Source organism: Arachis ipaensis, chromosome B5 (genome assembly GCF_059453495.1).
Source record: "Arachis ipaensis isolate K30076 ecotype BB chromosome B5, ASM5945349v1, whole genome shotgun sequence".
Lineage (NCBI taxonomy): Eukaryota > Viridiplantae > Streptophyta > Magnoliopsida > Fabales > Fabaceae > Arachis > Arachis ipaensis.
Genome location: NC_142440.1, coordinates 5,503,141 through 5,526,312, shown reverse-complemented (window position 1 = coordinate 5,526,312; position 23,172 = coordinate 5,503,141). Strand labels below are relative to the sequence as shown.

General features: G+C 34.5%; 1 protein-coding gene across 1 annotated transcript; it reads left to right on the top strand.

Annotated features, from left to right (window-relative positions):
* Window positions 1-5,104: 5,104 nt before the first annotated feature.
* On the top strand, window positions 5,105-17,686 carry LBA1 (RNA helicase). Its single transcript, XM_016346030.3, has 29 exons — window positions 5,105-5,920; window positions 7,557-7,808; window positions 7,896-8,066; window positions 8,194-8,244; window positions 8,394-8,486; window positions 8,631-8,726; window positions 9,962-10,012; window positions 10,098-10,216; window positions 10,768-10,876; window positions 11,526-11,648; window positions 11,748-11,819; window positions 11,906-11,977; window positions 12,106-12,172; window positions 12,553-12,695; window positions 12,775-12,846; window positions 12,923-13,051; window positions 13,191-13,346; window positions 13,535-13,648; window positions 13,828-13,926; window positions 14,006-14,083; window positions 14,215-14,349; window positions 14,580-14,654; window positions 14,787-14,901; window positions 15,595-15,959; window positions 16,060-16,122; window positions 16,210-16,281; window positions 16,444-16,575; window positions 16,671-16,790; window positions 16,940-17,686. Exons 1-29 carry the CDS (start codon window positions 5,396-5,398, stop codon window positions 17,066-17,068), a joined length of 3,798 nt encoding a protein of 1,265 aa, XP_016201516.1. The 5' UTR covers window positions 5,105-5,395; the 3' UTR covers window positions 17,069-17,686.
* The last annotated feature ends 5,486 nt before the right edge of the window (window positions 17,687-23,172 follow it).

Sequence of the window (23,172 nt, the reverse complement as noted above, 5' to 3'; positions counted from 1 at the left end):
CAACTCCTTTATTAATGGCTATGCTTATGTTACCACGCTTCAACATGCTTTTTTTTTTCTATTTCTTTCATCGTCGTCATATCTGCTATTATTCTAGCTCTGCACAACTCAACCGACACACTGCTACCACAAATTTATCATTCTCAATGTCATTTCCACTAACCACACATTCTCTCTCCACCAACGCAACCGCACAGATTCTATCTTCTTCGCTTATGTTCTCATTAGGGAATACCAAGGTTTCTCTTTCTTCTTCCTATAACTTGAGGTCTACATTCAGATACTCAATGACACTTATAGTGATTCTACTCATTGTTCTCGACATCAGAAGCCAACTTCCTTAGATTCAGTGTCACAAGAAGAAAGCTATTAAGTAACCACCACCTCCTCCAACCCCTTCTTTAACCTTTCTCTCTCTTTAACCTTCTCTCTATTAGGCTTTGACCTTTCTCTCTCTTTAACCTTCTCTCTACTAGGCTGCACCCACCCTCTTTGCAAGCCTCAAATTCCCATTTAACTCTCCCAAACTCTTGAGACCAGAACCGCCTTTGCCATTATTCTTATTTTTATGCCGACGGTGTAAGCATCCTAATTAATTAACTGCTTAATTAAAATAATTTAATTGCCTAGAATAGGTTCAAGAATTTAGAATGTTAATTAGAAAATTTAAATATGATATTTGGATTTAGTAGATTTTTCTGAGTTGGAAAGTATAATTTTTTTGAAAAATTGTATAAAAATGCGTACCGATAAATTAGCTGGCAGTACCAGCTTAAATCTGTCCGATACTGTGTGAGAATAATAAAAATGGTAGAAAAAATTAGGAAAACAATTAAAGTTAAAAATTGGATGCTAATGCTAAAGATTTGGCCAAAAATTGGGCCAAACGGACTAAAAATGCTAACGGGTTGGACCGGACTCAAGTTGGGCCCAAGCCCTATATATAAATACTCAAATGCACCCATTCAGCTCATTAAACACTTGCATGAGTGAGAGCTGCTGAAGTGAGAAGAGATGTGAAGGTTTCTAAAATACTATTCATCTTCAACTTCATTCAACCATAACTCGAGCTATGGTGCTCTGATTCGCGAACAGTTTGCGGCCACGCGAAGCTCTTGCCGAGCTCGTTAGTTCTATCTAACTTTTACTGGTAAGATTTCGAAGCTTCCTCCCCATTCTACAGCTCTATAAATTTCAAAAATTAAGGTTGGAGTTTTGAGTAGATTTTTGTGTTTTGGTTGTTTAGGTACTAACCATTAGTGAGAAATTATTGGGTTCATCCCCAATTTTCGTGGATAAGGTAAGGTTTCTCAAAAATCCTTGTAGTTTGGAATCTTGTGAATAATAGATTTTGATTTTTGTGAAATATATGATGTTAGTTTGAGCATTGGTGCTTGTTGGAGTTGTCTTGACTATTTGGAAGTATTTGGATTGGAATTGATGGCTTAATTTTAGTTGAAAGCTTGATTGGAATCACATTTGGTGTATTGTGCATATTGAGAATCAACCAAGGTATGATTTTAATGTTCTCTATGTAATATGTAGTTTTTGGACACTTAGGGTAGTGGACCATATGATAGGATTAAATTGGTTATTGGTAATTATTGAATTGATAATGCATGATGGTATTATTGAGTGTGATGAATTATGATGTTGATTTTGATGTTGGGGTTGGATTGTGGTAACTATGGGTATTATTGATAGTAAGAATGTGCCAAGTTGCTAATGTTGGAACTTGATGTAGAAATTATGGATTTTTGTTGAACTATGGTGAATTGAATGATAAATTAGGTGTGAAAATGAAAGAGAAAATAGAATGATAAGTGATGAAATATATGGAGGTGATTGTGGGTGTGAATGGTGAGTTTTGGTATGAATTAGAACGTTTGTGAATTGGTTTTGGTTGTGGAGTTTTGAAATTTAGAGAACTTTGCTGATTTTTGTAAAACTTGGTTTTTGACGAGCTTTGGCGGATCATAACTTGAGCCTTTATTTGTGAAATTGATTGGATTTTGTTTTAAATAGAAGATGATTTAAAGAAATTTAAAATGGTATAAAGTTCGAGGAAAATGGAGTTTTGTAGAGGAAGTTATGAACGTTTGAAATTCGGTATAAAAATCTGAAATTTTACAGCATTTAATTTTTTTGAGTCTGATACAGCATGTGTACGCGAACCTGTGCACGAGATGCGGGCATTCTCCACTGCCTGGGATCTAGCGTACGCGGGCACTATGTTGCGTACGCGAGCATGTGAATTTCAGCCATGCGTACGTGAATCTTAACACGCGACTCGAGCATTCCATTATGTTTCGGATACTCGCGTACGCGAGCAAGGTGTCGTCTACGCGACCACCCTTTTTTCAACAGCATGCTGCATGCGTACGCGGACAGGGACTTGCGTACACGAGACCCCTGTTTTGCTGAAAAATGGTTTTTGTTCATTTCAAGGGTTCTCTAACTTTCTAAACTTCTTTAATTACTGTTTAAGACTACTATCTAGCAATTAGGTCTTAAGACTAATAGAGAATAGTTAGTGACTTAAATTGGTGAAATTCTATATGAGTTTAGAAGACGGAGACTTAGGTTTCTGAAATTGTGAGCGGACCGTTGGAGTATTATATTGATGATGATTATGGGAACTTAGGAGTTGATGGTAAACTTGTGAAATCAATAATTAATGATGGTTATGACGAGTCTGGGACTCGAAGAGAAATGGTGAATTATTGAAAGTGATCACTGTTGAGACGCGATGTGTCTGGCAAGGACGGTTGGTTAATCTGGCTTGTCGAGGTCGCGGCGGCAGTGTAAGGGCGGTGGTTAGTCCCGCTTACATTGAGATGTGAGGTTTGTGGCCTTTTGGAATTACAAGAGTGTGCCGGACACTATATCCCTGTACCGTGTGCCGGACACGATATCCATGGGGTTCCATTTATATTCGTGACCGAAAGGCGACATTCCCATGGGAATGTGTCAGGTTGGCAGTTGAACCAACAATGTGATATCATAGCCAATAGGACAGGCATTCATCATGTGCATTTTCTATATGTTTGCTTGCTTTGTTTACTTGCATACTATGCCTAATTGTATAACATGCTTATATGCTTCTTAATTTACTTGCTATACACGATAATTACTTGTGCTTTACTTGTATGAATTACTTGTGTTTTCTATTGGGATTGAAGAGGTTCGGTAGGCGGTGGCGATGGGATTACATTGGAGGTTAGGATGGCGAAGGATGTGGGACAGCGGCGGTGAAATTGTTAGATTAGAAATCCCCTAAGTTAGATGACCTGTTTAAGGATTTATTTAAAGTTAATTTTAAGATTGAATCTTATGCTTGATGTGAAGTTCTAGGATTACCTCTGGAGTTCTGGAACCTTATATCTTATATAATGGACACTGTTACCATATTGAGAACCTCCAGTTCTCATACCATACTCTGTTGTTGTTTTTCAAATGCAGGTCGTAACCCACCTTGATGAGTTGCGTGATTGGTGACAGAGCGGAGAATCTATTGATATCTCTTTTGTATATTTTGGATATTTTGTTGTAGTTCTCTCTACCTTTTGTATCTTTATCACTTTGTTGCCTTAGAGATTAATTCGAGAGACAGGTTGTTTATATTTGTACCTTTATAAAAATTCTGTTATATCTGTATGTAACAAGTCGGCCTAAACTCCGTGGGTTGTGGTTAGTATTCTATGACTATGATGCTTATATATCTACATATACTTTGTTACTTTGTACATGTATCTTATCCTTTACACTTTTAGTTATCGTGTGAACGCTTCGCGCTTTTCTATTTCTATTTTGAGCTATAATTTCTTCATCGGACTTCTCGTATTATTATTATTCCTATATATATATATATATATATATATATATATATATATATATATATATATATATTATTGTATAAGCCTTAGAATTATTATGTCACTTAGTTATCCTTTGCTTTACGGCATGAGATAAGGTTTATGGTAATTAGGATGTTACAAATAGAATCTATACGGAGGACAATTTTGTCTGCAAAAAACTATCCTTAGCTCCTTCTCGTTCTATTAAGGCAGACTCGGCCCATGCCCATTTCAACCGGGTCTTTCTATCTTTTTTTTTTTTTTACTAAAGATAGGAGACTCGAACCCGCAACCTCTTAATTGAGTATGGAAAGACTATGCCATTTGAACTATAACCGGATCTTTCTACCTTGGTAACAAATATTTTTGAGAGTTTAATCAAACAATGTATAATACTAGGTTTCTAATTAATACCTATAAGTCTCTATTCAAGCTATGTGTATGCTGGTTCTAGCAATTAAGAAGAAACAAATATTGTTGTTTCATTTTAAAACTCCTTATTGATGGAGGGGTTATTAAAAAAATATATAAAATAACTGTTGACAATGAATATATATAAAAATATAAAATAGTGGAACGAGATAATTTTGTAAATATTTTGCATAGTTCTATTGGATGAACCCTCTTATGAAGCTCCATCAAATATTTTGTCTTGTTTACTATTTAGTATTCATCTTCTGATTTAGGTAATAGAGACTTTACTTGCATGCTTGTTGATAATTAACTTTTTACTAAAATGATATTTAAAAATTTATATTACTGATAAAAATAATTTTTAAAGATTTAATTAAACGATAAATAAATCTTTAAAAAATTTAAAAATATGATAATAATAATTAATAAATATTATATTTTTATAAATAATAATTTTTTTATATTTAGCAAATAAATTATATATTTGATTCAAATTTTTATAAAAATATTTAAATAATTATTTAAAAATATACATAAAAAAATCAATTTTTATAATTTTTTTCAAAAAATTTGAACATTCACAATAAATTAAAAAAAATTCACTTTACAAAACGTTACAAATTTTAAAAATAATATTTATAAAAAATTACATCAAAATTTGAACAATAATTTTTTTTGAATATATATTTAATATTTATTATCTTTATTGTATTTTTATATTTTTTAAAGATATATTATCATATGTTTATCGTATTTAGTTTATCCTTAATTTATTTTGGAAAATTATCCAGCAACACGTGATAAGTGTAGAGCGTGTGGTACTCACGTGTTCCCGTATTTGGTATGCTGCTTGGGGTACGTCTGTACAGTAGGCCGCATACGCTCTTTCTCCCTTTGTACTATTATGTGCTTTTTCATGTTTGTGTCTCCGTCCCCAACACACCAAGCTCTCTATTTCTATTCCTCTTTCATTCCTTTCTCCCCCCAACCCTAACCCTAATCATTCACAATTCATAACCCCTTTCACCCTTAGCAAACGCGCAATCTTAAAACCCTAACTCTAATCAATTCCAATTAAGATCGCGCGCTTCCCGATTATCGATACTCGATAACCCTATTCCGCCATGGACTCGCAGCAGAGCAATCTATTCGACACCGCTTCGCAACCCGACACCGCCAACGACGCGTACACCTTCCTCGAATTCAACACTCAGGGCGAAGATTTCGACTACCCGGAGTTCCGCGACCCGATTAGGTCCTCCGTGGCGTGGCCCACTCCCTCTGATTCGCTTGCCGATACGTCGGAGCGCGGTGGTGGAGGGGGAGGAGCTGGGTCGGATCACCAGTCGGATGCCTCGCCGGTTTCGGCAGCTGCCGGGAGTGGCACTAAGGGGAGGTCAGGGAGCAGCAGTGGCGGGAACAGCCAGATGGTGGATGCATTGGTCGCGGGGATGAGCGGGTTGAATTTTGAGGACACCGGGGATGATGATAATTTCGACTATGGCAAAGGGGATTTCACCGAGCATGCTTGCCGGTATTGTGGGGTCTCTAATCCAGCTTGTGTTGTGAGGTGTAACGTGCCTTCATGTCGTAAATGGTTCTGTAATTCGCGGGGGAACACCTCTGGATCTCATATCGTCAATCACCTGGTGAGTTGTTACCACGGCATTGCAATTTTTTTTGTTTAATTTAATTTTATTTGATTTCTTCGTTGTTAAATCATTGTTTGTTTTTGGGTTAGCGGTGGACTGTTTTAGAGATTGTAGGAAAGGGTTAGGCGATTTTAAGTTGTATGATTTGTATGCTTATCTGAGAATGTGAGATTGAGGGAAGTAGTAGAGTGCTGTAGTTACAGTTTGAGTGTTTAGAAACTTAGTTATAGCTGGTAATTTTAGGAAAAACTTTCTGTTTTGGAGGGCATACTTGTGGTTCTTTTTGTGCCTACTTTAAAATTACGCGTGAAAGGAGGGAGAAATTTTGTTATGTATAGATTGCCGGAAAGGAGTTTGTTTGGAAGAAATCCCTATACTCAGTAATCGTCTTAGATATGATAAATAGTGGGCAATCATGTTTGCTAATGTACCAATGTTGAGGTAAATGAAGAAGTTGAGCTGGGATAAGTAGGTGGTGTATGGACCTCTGGTCATGTACCACACCTGAATTTAGAACTCTTACCTAGCGGGTGGGTTTGAAGCCTCGGTATGGCATAATGTACACCCTACTGATATGTAGAAAATAGTTGCATGGTTAAGTCTTAATGACTTCGTAAGGAAGATATGTTAGCAACACCGGATATGTTCAAAGGGATATCATGAACACAGTTGAGTTTGTACATAATCCATCTCCATCACGTGTCGTTTTTTGGTTGAGCTATCTGAGGCCTGAACTCAGAACCTGGTGTAAGAAATAGCATTCTTCTTAATTTATGGATGAATATTGGTGATAAACATTTGGCCATTAACATACAGTAACTGTTATATAGATTTACTGTGGCTACTGACTAGACATCAAGTTAATTATTGAGAAGTTATGGTTAGTTATGAGGTATAATGTTGAACATTTTGGTAACAAATCTGGTGATTAGGGCTGCTTCAACCTCGTAAATTTAGATCAGTAATTCAAATTTATTGTTGTAATGCTTGAAAGCTACATTAAGTCTCTTTCTTTCTAATTTAGGAGTTATGTTTTAGTTGCTGATGTAGTGTTTGCTCTGCACTTTTAGGCTGCTAATAGTCCTAGTGCCATACTTAGATGCATGCATAGTTTTCTATTCTTTTTTATGCATTGTTCTCATGAGTAAATGGTAAAATTTGAGGTGTATTGTTTGCCGCACAATAAGGTTGTTTTGATTATGACCACTATTTAATCATAAGATTTGATAACATATTGCAAAAGATTTATTATAATGCAAGAGTCATATACACCTAGTGGGATAAGGCTTTGTTGTTGTTGTTGTTGTATGAGTCATATACACATATAGAATGAAAGATAATACTGAAAATATTTGCTTTAACAAAATATTATCTTTTTTTTAATTGTGAACAAAATATTATCTTTGCTCATAGTACTTAATATGTTATTATTAGTTCAAAGTTAATTGAAAGTCTTGTATAAAGCTCAGGCCATGGATTTGTTCAAGTCATGAAAGGTTTAAATGATGAATCATGTTTTGGTGAAATGTGTATGTTTGACCAATATTGCTGTTGAATTGAGGGCCAAGTGTATATTGTTCTTTGGTGAACAAATGTTGCTTAGCTTTTCTGCTTCTTTTCTTTTTCCATATAGGTTCGGGCTAAACACAAGGAGGTATGTCTGCATAAAGATAGTCCATTGGGGGAAACAATTCTTGAATGCTACAACTGTGGGTGTCGGAATGTGTTTCTACTGGGATTTATTTCTGCGAAGACTGAAAGTGTAGTTGTTCTTCTTTGTCGTGAGCCTTGCTTGAGTGTCAATGCCTTGAAGGACATGAATTGGGACCTTAGTCAGTGGTGCCCCTTGATTGATGATAGGTGTTTCTTGCAATGGCTTGTCAAGGTTGCTTTTTCTTCCCTGGGTATTAATTCATTTAATTTGATGACATATTCTCCCCCCCCATCTTTGACATAATATGGTCTTCTGCAGGTCCCATCTGAACAGGAGCAGTTAAGGGCACGCCAGATAAGTGCACAGCAAATAAATAAGGTGGAAGAGTTATGGAAGACAAATCCAGATGCTTCCTTTGAGGACCTTGAGAAGCCTGGTGTAGATGATGAACCTCAGCCCGTGGCTTTAAAATACGAAGATGCATATCAGGTATGTATCAAGCATGACTTGTTGATAACTTGTATGTTTGTAATATGATGATTGGTGAGGATACAGATACTTTCATTGTTGACACTCCTTTCTAACGTATAACGTTTTTTTGCATGACTTGTCTCAGTATCAAAATGTATTTGCGCCTCTTATCAAGCTTGAAGCTGATTATGATAAGGTAATATTTTTTGTTTCCCTTTGCTCCATTCTAAGATATTGTACTTTCGGGACTTACTAAGTTACTTAACTGTAGTAAACATCCATCATTGCTATACCCTCATCTCTTGTGACGTGTTTTGATGTCTTACATGTGATGTGTTAATGTAGATGATGAAGGAATCTCAAAGCAAGGACAACGTGACAATTAGGTGGGATATTGGTCTTAACAAGAAGCGTGTTGCATACTTTGTCTTTCCAAAGGTGCTTTATCATTTGCCTATGTGGTAGCTGTTACTGCTATGTTTTATATCATATTTATTTTCTTGCCCTCCTAATCAATTCATAGTATTTTTCTTTGTAATTTAATTCTCTATGGAATATAAACAATTTTGTGCTATATTGTAGGAAGATAATGAGTTACGGCTTGTACCTGGTGATGAATTACGATTACGTTATTCTGGTGATGCAGCACATCCTGCCTGGCAGTCAGTGGGTCATGTGGTATGCATTTTGTTTAATTATATTTTTAATTCTTTTTAACTATTGTATCTACGACTAAAGCAAAGTTGTCGGCTACTTTTTGTACCTTAACATCAACACTCTCTCTACTTTAATTTATAAATATTAGTTAAAAAAAGGGTCAATAGATAGCATGAAGAAATATCTTCAAATGATTAAAACTCCTTAATTTCTGTTTCTGATATCCTTTTGTATCTTATTCTTAGAGCAGTTGAACACCCATGATATCTCTTTTCTGATTGAAAGCAAAAGAAGACTGTAGTCTGTGTTCTTTTTTATTGCTGTCCAGTTGTTTAGTACTGTGCCTTAGTCTTTGTATGGATAATGCAATTTTTTTTTAAATCAATATCTGCTTTTAGATAATTTTTCTTTGGTGGTTATTGTGGACAATACTGGTAAGGTAGTAGTTCTATAAGAGTACGGTAATTGTAAAACCTTTCTACTTACCAGCTATTCCAGAATGGAATGAGCCCGTACCGTAATGAGTGAAGGCTGTTCTAAGAAAAAATCCAGAGGCCAAGAGTTCCGACTATCGAATCAAACGCGAGCTCTACTGTATCTACGCTATTGCCCGATCATAACTCTACTGTATGAGAATTGTTATCCGTCTCCCCTGCCCTGTTAGAACAGTCTGGTCTTTAACAACACAACCTGAAAGGAAGCCATTCCTAATAGGAAGTTTCTAGCCGTCTTGATGAGGGCAAGACTAAAATACGGAAGAGTTGGAACTCATGAATCTAAAAGTCCATCCGATCAGCCAGTTGCAGAAGAACCTCGTTGCCTTTACTTTAATTGCTATAATATAATATTAACAAAATAAGAGTCAATTCCTTGCCTGTTAGTTTGCTTTTTTATTTTTGAAAAATAAAAGATAATAAGATATAGATTTTTAGCTTAAAATAAAAAAATGGCTTTGGAAATAAAACGAGTGATTTTCGTAAGTGTGGATAATTATTTTTTGAAGAGGAGTTATCGTTAAAAATGTAGGTAATTATTCTTATATAGTGGACCTTTGTATTGCTATGAATAGTTAATTTAGAAGAGTTTAATTTTGATAAAGTGACAGTGCAAAAAGTTTTTTTTTTTTTTTAAAGGATATTTAAGGAAATGAAGATTTTGGACACCAAGAGAGAGAATCCCCTTTATATATTGTGTGGATATAGATGTATAGATATAGATACTGTGTATATATAATATGCATTGTATTTTGTCTTCAGATTAAGCTAACTGCACAAGAGGAGGTTGCACTGGAGCTTCGTGCTAGTCAGGTAAGTGTAGTACTATTTTTTGATACCTGCATTGTGCCTTTGAACGTTGTCTGTGTGGAGTGCTTATTGTCCTCGATGTATGCAGGGGGTTCCAGTTGATATAAACCATGGTTTCAGTGTTGATTTTGTTTGGAAAAGTACAAGCTTTGACAGGATGCAGGGAGCTATGAAAACTTTTGCTGTGGATGAGACAAGTGTAAGCGGGTAAGTTGTGTTCCATTGTAAGGTTTAATTATGGATTTATATTGCTCTATATTTGTCTTATATTTTTATCCTTCTCCTTTGTTTGGCAACACTCCACACATGAATGAATAATTTTTTTGGCTCAGGAATGAAATTTTCATTGAACACATTACCTTTTGTTCGACAACGATGTCTCTATAAAAACATATATTTTTTTTAAAATAAAATTTATTGAACATGCTTACGGTTACATATACTTGCAAGGACTGGGCTGTATCTCTTTATTAACTGGAATGTGATGACAAATGGGTGTGTAATAAGTTGTTGATTTATACCATACTTTTCATGACATGTTTCTTAGTGTTGTGTGTCTGTTGGATGATCTTGGAGCTAGGTTTGACTGTGCGAGTTACTGATATATTATTTTGACAGTATTTATTGTTTGTTTTGTATGACCTGAATAGTGTCGTGGCAGGGTTCTGATTTATTTAAAAATAAGTAACTATGTATGATGTCTCAACAATTATGAATTATAATTGTTCAGTTGTTCACAATTGCTGTTTAATATGTAGGTATATTTATCATCACTTATTGGGTCATGAAGTTGAGGTGCAGATGATGCGTAATGCATTGCCTCGTCGCTTTGGTGCACCAGGACTTCCTGAGCTTAATGCATCTCAAGTATGTTGTTGTTTTGACTAATCTCTGTTGCCCTTGGATGTCTGATTTAGAAAAATAAAGTGGTCTTTTTTTTCCTTACTTTTTATTTTTAAAATAAAGTAGAAAATATGTAGACATAATAGATTTAAATTTTATTAATAATATGTAGACATTGCAATTCATAACATGTAAAATATTGTTTTCTCAACAATGATATTTATGTGAATAATAAAGTATTACTGTCGTTATAAAACTAACTTGGTCTGTTTTCCAAAACCTGTTGGGAAAATTTTGAAAGTAATTACCTGAGCACTTGGGAAGATTAATGGAATATATGTCACTTTCCAATCTCTCTCTGTCGTCCTTAAAATATCTTCAAAACTAGGGAAAGGCTTCATGGAAACCTTAATCCATCATGGTTTGATCAAAACCTGTCATGCTCTCTTCCTTTCATAAGAAAGCAGCTTGGTGGCTTCCTGTTCACAATCGCTAACACTTTGTTACTTGTCTTGGATCCAAATATGTAGTTTAGTGGGGTTATATGTTATTATGCACCTTATGAAGGAAGGAATCCCTTTCATAAAATTTCGTATGTGATTTGACACCACCAAATTTTGTGCTGGATGTTGGTGCACTCTAAATTACAGATCTTCTAATTTTTTTTTTTTAGGTTTTTGCGGTTAAAAGTGTCCTTCAGAGACCTATTAGTTTGATTCAAGGTCCCCCTGGAACTGGGAAGACTGTAACTTCTGCAGCACTTGTATATCACATGGCCAAACAAGGTCAGGGACAGGTATGATCTGTTTCCCTTTTTGGATATTGTATGCTTTTCTCGTGGTTCGTTTTAGTCATTTATTTTCTTCCCTCACTTCCCTGCTAACTTAATTTTCAGGTTTTGGTTTGTGCACCTAGTAATGTTGCTGTGGACCAGCTGGCTGAAAAAATAAGTGCTACTGGGTTAAAGGTATGGGTGCCATATATTCCAATTAGAATTGGTTATTATTAAACAAATTGAACCTATGTGTAATACATGCATTTCTTTCATTCAAGGTTGTTCGGCTTTGTGCAAAGTCAAGGGAAGCTGTAAGTTCTCCTGTTGAGCATTTAACACTTCATTACCAGGTTAGTTTTGCAATATTCCAGATCAGTTTCATGCTATTGTATTTTTAGTATGTATACTTTCCTCCTTCATGTTTCATATAAGTAATTATGATTACAACATGATACATGGTAATGGTGATTTTTGCCAGGTTCGGCATCTTGACACATCCGACAAGAGTGAACTTCATAAATTACAACAGCTGAAGGATGAACAAGGTTTGGGATTTAGTTTCTTAAAAGCTATACAGAACTTGGGTTGTTTTGTCTAGTTATCATAGTGGGTTGAATTGTGGCCAAGTTCGGTGCATTTTACGCTATATTGTGTATTGCACTAGCTGCTTGTACATCTAATGTATTATATTTTATTCAGAATAGACAGCTATCATAAATTTTTGTAATTGTTAATCTTTGGATAAAAATAATCTGATTTTTCGTTTACTTCTAGCCAATTAATAATCACATTTTCTTCTAATTATAAATTTTTACTTTATTTCTTGCTCCCTCTCTTTTTCCTCAGGCTGTTACTACTGCTATTTGAACTCTGTTGTGGGTAATGCATGAGAGTTTTTAACCACCATTTTTTAATCCTATTACAGGAGAACTTTCCAGCAGTGATGAGAAAAAATACAAAGCACTTAAGCGAGCAACAGAGAGGGAGATTTCTCAAAGTGCTGATGTGATATGCTGTACATGTGTTGGTGCTGGGGATCCTCGACTTGCAAATTTTAGGTTCCGTCAGGTTGGAATATGTCTGCTGCTACATATAATTGCCATCATTCTTGTTCAATTCTGACTTTTTCTTTAATTTTTTCTGGCAGGTACTTATTGATGAGTCTACTCAAGCAACAGAACCTGAGTGCCTCATTCCATTGGTTCTTGGTGCAAAGCAGGTATTTGGGGTTTCTATCTGTTAATGCATTTCTTTTTTCCTTGAATGTTGATGTGTGTAACAAAATATCTGTATAGGTGGTTCTTGTTGGTGACCATTGTCAACTTGGGCCAGTCATTATGTGCAAGAAAGCAGCTCGTGCTGGGCTAGCGCAGTCGCTTTTTGAACGCCTTGTCCTACTTGGTGTTAAACCAATTAGGTTACAGGTAATGAATTGCTTAGTTTGCAAGAGACAATTCATTGCTGCAATTGTTGTGAAGTGCTATCCCTAGTTATACAGACAAGCTACTTAATTGTTTTTGTTAGGGCAATCGCTGAAGTTCTTTTCATCATTTCAACTTACAGGTTCAGTACCGTATGCATCCATGTCTATCTGAATTTCCCTCAAACAGCTTTTACGAAGGGACCCTGCAAAATGGCGTTACTGTTAATGAAAGGCAGTTGTCAGGAATTGACTTCCCATGGCCTGTGCCAAACCGTCCCATGTTTTTCTATGTTCAGGTACTGTAAATGCATGTATTGTATAGTGAGTATTGTTTTCTGTTCTTCTGGTAGAAATATTCTTTGTTCACAATTGGTCAATAATCAACATTTTAGTTACCTTTTTTTGGGTATTCGTCATAATTTTGTCCATTGCATTTTTCTTCCATTTATTAATTTTTTAACCTAAGTATCTAATCGTTTTACAGATGGGTCAAGAAGAGATAAGTGCAAGTGGAACATCTTATTTAAATAGGACCGAAGCTGCAAATGTAGAAAAGATTGTCACCACTTTCTTAAAAAGTGGTGTGGTTCCAAGTCAGGTAACTCTAAATTAGAGCACTTGGATTAACCCTAATGATTTTAGTGTTGGGATTATTATGGTTGCTTTTTTTTTTTAAAATTAGAGCACTTGGATTAACCCTAATGGTTTTAGTGTTGGGATTATTATGGTTGCTTTTTTTAATTTATTTTAATTTACTTATTTTTTAATGTCAAACAGATTGGTGTTATAACACCTTATGAGGGTCAAAGAGCTTATATTGTGAACTATATGTCAAGAAATGGGGCTCTTAGACAACAACTTTACAAGGAAATTGAGGTTTGATACAGATACCATCTGGATTTATATTCTATTGCTTACCGGGGTTCAATTGCTACAAAAATTTTGTTCTTTTCAGGTTGCTAGTGTTGATTCCTTTCAAGGAAGGGAGAAAGACTACATAATTCTATCATGTGTTAGAAGTAATGAACATCAGGTTGGTTTACCCATTCTTTGCTCTGATACTTGATGTCTTTTTAAAAAGTTTGATGTGTATCTTATCTATATTTTTTGGAGTTATTGTTATTGCGTTTGATGGATCTCGTTGAATTATATTTGTTTCTTTAGGGCATTGGGTTCTTGAATGATCCTAGGAGGCTCAATGTTGCTTTGACACGAGCAAGATATGGTATTGTTATTCTGGGAAACCCTAAAGTTCTGAGCAAACAACCTCTATGGAATAGCTTATTGACACACTACAAGGTATCTTCCAGTGGTGTTGATTTCTCAATAGATAGTTATTTCCAAGCAAGAGCTGGAAGTATTATAAAATTTCTGTTCAAACTTCACGATTCTCGTGCTCTTTTTAACCAACCCGCTTATGAGTTGTTTAAGTTTTCCAACATAAGGAGTGATTCCATACCAATCTCCCCCTCCTTCTTTCAAGTTCCATTTTTATTTTCTAAACAGAATATGCTCCATTTTTCAAACAGGAACATGAATGCTTAGTTGAAGGGCCTTTAAATAACTTGAAGCAGAGTATGGTTCAATTCCAGAAACCCAAGAAGGTAGGTGTTACAGAAATGCAATGCGATGTTTTTTTTATTATACCTGCTGGTGCCAGGATGCTTATCTTTTGAGGTATTTTTTCTCTGAGATGATTACATATTAATGTTGTGGTTGAACTTACCTTCATTCAGATTTACAATGAAAGAAGGCTCTTTTATGGTGGTGGACCTGGAATTGCAGCTAATGATACTTTTGGTTCTGTTGGTGCTGGCACTACTTCAGACCGAAGGAGCAGCCGTGGAAGGGGTATGTACTGCATTATATGTTTACCTCCATTCCCCTCCTTAAAATAAACTTTTTTTGCTATCTGTATTAGATGGGATTTATAATCATTAACACCATGTGATTGTCTTAGAGTTCCATTGTGTACTCATAGCCACAAAATTCTTTAAGGGTATGTTCTCAAGTCATGAGGGAAAGGCAAGGGAAGGCTTTGGAGGGGATGGAAGGGGAGAGGAATGGAAGGGAAGGGAGGGCTTAAGATTTTAAGACCCCTTCGTTCGTGAGTTTTAGATGTTAGAGGGGTTATACATTTTTACAATTTTACATATTGGAGCAATGGTTGAGTTGTCTCCGTGTGACCTCAAGGTCATGGGTTCAAGCTGTGGAATCATCCACTGATGTAATTAGACTCTGTATATTACACCGTTTGGATGCGGCCCTTCTTTAGACCCTACATTAATGCAGGATGCCCGTGCACCGGGCTGCCTTTTTTTAGTACGGATAAAATAGTTAAATTCAAATGAAAACCCCAAAGGTTTTTGGAGGGCTAACAAAAACCTTCAAAATTCTTGGCTCCTCGCCCTCCGAATAATAGAACTCGTGAATGGGATTTAAGTTTAACCCTCCAAAGCCTTTCCCTACCCACCAAAACCCTGAACATATACCCTAAGTCTATTGTTTTGGTGTTTCAATCACTTGTTTGTGTGTCAAATGTAGGATCTTATGTTCCGCCTGGCCCACCAAATGGGACTCAGAAGCCTGGAGTGCATCCTGCCGGATATCCTATTCCAAGGGTTCCCTTGCCTCCTTTCCATGGTGGTCCCCAATCTCAGCCATATGCTATTCCATCCCGTGGAGCTGTACATGGTCCTGTTGGGGCAGTTCCTCATGTACCATCACCAGGTAGTCGGGGTTTTGGGGCTGGAAGAGGTAATTCTGGTGCTCCAGTTGGCAGTCTTCACCAAGGAACGCAACAGCCTATTGGGAATATCGGATCTACATATAATTTTCCTACTTTGGAGAGTCCAAACAGCCAGCCATCTGTTGGGGGTCCATTATCTCAACCTGGGTTTGCCAATAATGTATGTACCTTCTTCATTTATCTTATTGTGTTATGTAGTCATCTCCCTATCATTGTCATATTCAGGGTCAATTTCTGATTATTTTCCTTGTGCATATTAGATGCCAGTCCAAGGGACAGGTCAATCATTTCGAGATCAATTTTCTGTTCCTGGAATGTCTCAGGTACTTAACAGTAATTTGGTTTAAGATTGACTTTGTTTCAAATGTATCATAGGAATTCATTGCATTCCATTTTAAATTTACTATCAGGACTTCTTGGGTGATGACTTCAAAAGCCAGGGATCGCATGTTCCTTATAATGTTGCTGATTTTGCTACCCAGGTTTGGGAAATGTTTTAGTTATTTTTGTACATGGAAGTTGTACAAGTCTTAAGTTCAGCTCATCAATGAGAGAACAGGGTGCTTTGTTCTTTCCTGTTAGTTTCTTTGCTGATGTATCCTCTTCTTTTTTTTTTTTGGGGGTGTGTGATTGATTACCTTTAGGCTTCTCAAAGTGGATATGCTGTTGATTATGCTACTCAAGGAGCGCAAGGTGGATTCCCAGGGAACTTTATGAACCAAAATTCTCAAGCTGGATATTCACGTTTTGGTTCTGGAAATGAATTTATGTCTCAGGTTGTTGAAGTGGCTAATGATGGGCTTTCACTTTGTTCTCCTTCAGTTGCTTCTTTCTCCTTCCTGATCTGATTTTCCTTTCTGTTGGTTCCCAGGACTACATGGCCCATGGATCGCAAGGCCTTTTCACTCAAGCTGGATTTGGTGATCCCTTGCAAGATGATGCAACACAGAGCCATTTTGGTGTTGCTAACGCCAATCCTCTCCAATCACAGGTTTCCTCTAGTTTCAGCTTTTGTTTCAAATAAATATGTATAAAATTTAAGGGGGCATGTTAATTTCACCAGTTGATTAGCTGTTTGATACTTTGATGCATGGAACTCGGTCATTATTTTTTGTGGTAAATTTCCTGGCTTCTTTGCAGATGAATTCTCTCTATTCCCAGCCTTTTTCTCATTACAACACACAGCCAATGAACTTGCAGGCTTCCCAACAGCAGCCTCAGGGTCAGGGTCAGAGTTCCCAAAATCAAAAAATTCAGTATAGCGGTTGAGCAGCTTAAGCAGCGTAATGTGGCTTTGATGGGTTACAGTCTTTGCTATCAGCAACTCTGCCTGTCTTTTTTGCTGGAATATGTTTGCTGGCTGCATCCGAGGGATTGGCTTCCTGGGATCGCTGCCTGCATGGACCCATATTGAAGGATTGGTATCTATGATTTGACTTGGTGGAATTGTGGGGCATTATGGCGATAGAAGCAGCAAATCCTAGGCTGCGGGAAAAAAAAGAAAGATAAGATAACCCGTTACCTTACTGAAATTTTGTGTTGGTTTGGGATTAAAATGAAATTGTTCGAGAAAGCATTACATGGAATGGTTTTGTCGAAAGGGTTTCCTTCCGTCTAGGAACAGAAGGGACGATCTACAATGTAGTCGCGGAGATACTGATACATAGTAATATAATGCATACGGCATCAATCTGCAGCCAAGGGAATGTTTTTTGTACAGAAGGCCCTGATGCGGTTTACCCTTTCAGCTCTACCTAACATGTAATTTATGTACTCGATATAATTTGAAACATTGAATGATGATATTGTTGGAAAATGTTTGACTATGCAGCTTGCCGCTCAGAATTTACGGTGGCATATAAAGTTGTGATAATTATTTTACATGTACATTAGGTTTGCAAGACATAGTTGAGTAGTTGACCGGGTTACTTTAAGTAATCCCTTTAATGGATAAGACATAGTCCTAGAACTTATTCATTTAAAGGTCCCTCTCTCTCTCCCCCCTCCCCTCAGCCCCTTCCGCCAAAAAAATCTAGTGGTTTATATGAGCAGTTGTTTTGAGTATGGTTTAGTCTATTCTAAGAAAATGAAATTAAATTGATTTCCTCGAATAATGTTTTCTTCTTTTGGTCATATACTAATACAGCAACGTTATCCTGAACATCATCTAACTTTCTTTCTCGAAGACCAGGCATTCGGGTCTCCCAAGTAAATTATTTATAATTTTATATACATAAAGCGTTAGCCCCAAAAATCAGAAAACGCCGGTGGTACGTGGCCGGCGTCGCTCTGCTTCACGAGACTGAAAACGGCAAATGAGCCACATTGCTGTTTTGGGCCAGGCCCAGTTAGGTCTACACTTACTGGGCCGGAAAGCTCCACTAACCCAAAACCGTGATCTGCCAAGGCGGTGAGGCAGTTCCCTGTCCATGGTCGAATCTCGGTGGCTGCCCAAATTCTAGTAAGATCCCCACACGCGCTTTTCAGCGTTTTAGCCAACGCACCCATCTGGTCCGGGTCGAAGAAAACATCGGACATGAGAACAACGTCAAACTCGCCGAGCGACTCGTCCGTACCCCAAACGAGCTTCCTCACGTGTACTACGTGGTTCAGGTTGTTTGCTTCCACGTTTCTAGACAAACCCAGGATGAGAGGCTCGATGTCGGTGAGCACGACGCGGGAGGCTCCCAGCATCGCCGCCGTCAATCCAGGGAGGCCAGCTGCTCCGGCGCCGAGTTCGATAGCGGTTTTTCCGGTAAGGTCGAATTCCGGTTGGGAGCGCGATTGAGCTGTGTTCATCATCCATTGGGAGAGAATTAGAGCCGAGTCCCATATCCATGAGCCGGTGAGGACTCGACCGGTGACGGTATCGCACACGTTTTCCAGTTCGTGGATTTCTAGGTTTTTCCCCCCTACGCTGATTTCTCTTACTCCCATGTAAATTATTCTAACTATTATTGACTGTACGGTCTTGTTTGTTTGAATTTGGAAAGTTGTCTTCTGCCATCCTGCTACTGCTGCTCTTGTAGTTTTCCCTTTGAAGCATGACCGCATACCCCCCTTCCCTTTCGTAATTTACGTTAGGGATCTTTCTAATTTGGGGTGTTCCTAAAAAAGCAAGAAGAAGAAATTATACACAATCACCCAGCTGATCCTATCCTGACAGGTGGATAGTACCCCAAGTCTTGTATACTTGTATTGTATCCGATAAACCGTTGACTTTTGTTCAGCTCATTCTACTCATGTCTATCTATCTATCGTATTATATTAAATTAAATTTCTGCGCTTAATAATAAAATTAATATGGTATATTTTTAAAATTTTTTTAATTTATTTATTCTAACTCATTAAATTAAATTAATAATATTAATTAATTAATTTGATCAGATATTTAAATATTATATAATTTATTATAATTTATGTGAATTAACTAACTATAATATATTCTTGGCGTTCCTACTTGGTACTGTATATAAAATCGAACTTGTATGATTCACAGTTGTTCTAGTATTCACACCACCAATTATTTTATACGCTCCTTTGTTTCACTTTCAGTTTCAGGACAATAGGATATATACATGCAATAGTAGTCAGGCTATAATTTCTGTGTTGTCGGTTGTCACTTTTTGGAGTATTTTATTGGAGGGTCATATTTTTCTTTTCTCTTTTTTTCCCTTTTTATACTTATGGTGTAAAAAGTATTTTATAAAATCATATTATATTGTTATATCATTAGAAATAGTTAATTTTTGGAGATTTTGTTTAAAAAAAATACAGAAAATCTTTAGTAATTTTTAGTAATTTTAGCTAATATTTAATCAGTATAAATATTAAATTATCTTTAATAAATAAATTATATTAACTTATGTGTGTAAATTTTAGTAAATATAGACGTAATCATGTATTTTATATGTGTCAATTTTTATAAATATATGTATAAATTGTTGATGGTCATGTAGTATTGTTAAAAAAATATTCAAACGTGTGAATCATTTATATGTATAAACCCTTTATTGTACAGTGTGTTAAAATTGGTTCCTGACTTCCTGTACTCTCTCATAGGATATTGAGTTATTGACGGCATTTATCATAAAGCAATGGCTAATATGTGTGTATAACATTTTCATTTTCTGGGGTCTGAATGTACTAATGTAGTGTAACAATTTATTTCTTGTTTTTGGCCCATGAATTGACTATGGTATTGCATTTATCACTCTTGAATTTCTTATTAGGAAATAGAAATGGGCTTTTCTAAGGATTTGCTTTCGAGTCTAAGGAGAGATAAAGTATGGTGTTACATTCTTGTGCAAACACTAAAATCAATTCAATTAGGTATCATTTAAATATGGTACAACATTTAGCCTTTTATTACAATAATTAAAAAAAATTAAAATAAACACATCTAAAAATTATGAATAGATTTATTGTCTTTTTAAAATTAAATACACATTTAAAATACAATCTAACAAAAACTGAAATTTAAATTTTAAATTTTAAATTTCTGTTTCAGATTTAATATATTTAATTATTAATTATTAATATATTATAATTTAAATACATATCTAAAAAATAAATTATTCAAAATTCAAAAATTTGATTTTAAAATTATAAAATAAACCTTAAACCATCAAGTTATTAATTAAACCCGTACAAAACACTCAAAGAAGCAGAGAAATCACGTTTGTCCCGTGTCAAAACACTCGACGCTGCCTTCTTCCTTTTCGGCGCTCATTCACATCACAACGCCACATTCCCCTTCGTCAACACTCATCTTCGTCACTGCCTTTCTCTTCCTCGTCGCCGTTGCCGAAAACTTACCTAAGGTTTGGATGGGTCTTTGACACCATTATTTTTTTTATTATTCTGTATAAATTTTAATTTTTTTGAAATAAAAAATCGAATAAAATGGCCTAAAGAGATTTTCATATATATTGCAATGTTAAATTTTTTTTTGGTGACTTATTGCAATGTTAAATTATTTTTGCACGTGCAATTTTTGTATTTTGAAAGTATTTCAAAAATATTTTCTGTATAACTTCGTAATTTTAGATGTGTTATAATTATTTTTTAATGTTTAAATTTAAATTTTAGATTTATGATTTTGGATGTGTTTTAAAAATATTTTTGTATAACTTAATAATTTTAGATGTGTTACAATTAAAAAAGAAATTACAATTGAAAATATTTTAGTTTGTGAATATAATTATATTCGACCATTCATCACTAGAAAGTCGTAAAACAAATCCTACATTTTATTAAAAGTACAATCAGTAAGAGATTAATTTGTTTCTAAATGCACTAATTTTGAATTCTTTTTTTCTGCATATACAAATTGGAATATTAAAGAAGAAAACGGTTTTATAGAAAGAGAATAAACATGAAAAAAGAAAATAATAACTAACTATGAAGTGGGTAGAAAGTTAAAAAAAATTTAGTTTTTAAAATTTAAATTAATCTTAATTATAAATATGTATCCTAAAAAATAGATATACATTTTAATTAAAATTAATTAAATAATATTAAAAACTGATTAAATATTAAATTTTGTTGTACAAGTAGCATTTTTTACTAAAATATATTGTGCATGAATACCCAAAAAAAAAGAGTATGGACTATGGTGTAACGTTAATATGAGTAAGATTGTTGTAAGAAATAATACAACACTGAACACATCACCATTATATATAAAAAAGATTATGCTAGGTAATTAATAATTTTTTTAAACAACGTGAACAACAAATCTAAAAATTGGTTCAATTAAAGTAAAATACACTACATTGGCCGAACTTGAACAACATGCCAACCAATCTATCATCGTTCTTTTTTTTTATTCAATTGTTCAAAGCTGAATCGATTAACAATTTTGAAAATGTTATCTGATTTTGAATGCCTTATTATTCCCCACCAAAAATAATATTAATGTCAACGTAAGAAATCAGGACACGTGTGCCGTTATACGTCGTTGAGTATATATCATACTGTGGTTTAGTTGAATTGGAATTGTTATAAACACTAATGGCAATTGCAATTGGAGCTTTCTCCCTGGACCCCTTCATGAAAGAAACTATAGAGGAATTAACGTATTAAACATTTTAAGTAGTTTGGATTTTGTTGTACAGCTGGCCAAACGAAACAAAATGCCCATCATCTTTGATTAAATTATTACTTTAGTCTCGTTCAGTTTATATTGCCACGCAACTCGTGGATCTATTCATATTTTGCTTCCATTTCCTTATGCCTTTGGAGAAGTTTGTGAATTGTGAGTATACCAACTCATGCCATGTTTCACTATACACGTCATACAAGTTAGGTAAAAGTTTCTTCGAACATTAGATTGTGTATTCGTGGACATAGCAAATGTTAATATAAGTGGGTGTTTGATTTAAGGAATTTAGTTTATTTTGACAATTATTTATAAAGATATATTATTTTTATGTTTTCCTGAAATCTTAAGTACAATAAGACAACATAATTATTTAGATTTTAATTCAAATTCAATGTTCTGAATTCAAATAAAAAAAATAATTTTAATATAATATCAATTTAAAATAAATTTATAAATATTTTTAATTACATAACATCACATCAATAAAAATAATAATTTTTTAATTTTTTATATTCACTAGGTGAATAATCATCTAAAGAGAATATAATTGAATAATTGTATAAATTATCATTACATCAAAATTAAATTCTAAATAAAATATATTAAAAAAATTATTCAATAAATTAAATATATATAATTAAATCTATATATAATTTGGCACATATTTTAATAAAAATACTAAAAATATTTTTCATAAAAATATTTGTATTAAAATATAATTTATTTATTTAATCCTATTTAAATAAAAATAATATTTTTACAATATACTAAAATTAAATTTTATAATTTATTATTTAATAATAAAAAATAATTTTTACGAAGTATCCTCCTTTATATTACAAAAGGGAATTTACCTTCAAAAAATAAGTTAATTTATCACAAGAATTGTCATAAAGGTAATTTTTAGAAGAGTGAGATCCAGTGGGTAAATAACTTAATTAAGTTACTTTTGAAAAAATAGCTTAAACAATAAATACTTATATTAAAAGTAGTTTATAAATAAATTATTTTGTGTTTGGTTTTTTAATTTTAAAAGTACTTATTTTAAGAAAAAAATAATAAAAAAACTTTTTATTATGAAAAAAATTATTTTTTAAAAATTTTTTCTTAAACACTAAAATAATTTTTAAAAAAATTATAATTTTATTTTAAAAATTATACCAAACATTAATATTATACTTTTTTATAAATTAAAAATTAAAAAAAAAAAATCACTTTTTGAACCTACCCAAACAGGCTCGGAAAGTATATATAAATCAAGAGCAGA

Bases quoted from the DNA above. Each gene is read 5' to 3' on its own strand.
- LBA1 (XM_016346030.3), top strand. From the start codon at position 5,396: ATGGACTCGCAGCAGAGCAATCTATTCGACACCGCTTCGCAACCCGAC. The intron at 5,921-7,556 runs GTGAGTTGTTAC...TTTTCCATATAG, and splicing joins CTCATATCGTCAATCACCTG to GTTCGGGCTAAACACAAGGA. The intron at 13,052-13,190 runs GTAATGAATTGC...TTCAACTTACAG, and splicing joins TTAAACCAATTAGGTTACAG to GTTCAGTACCGTATGCATCC.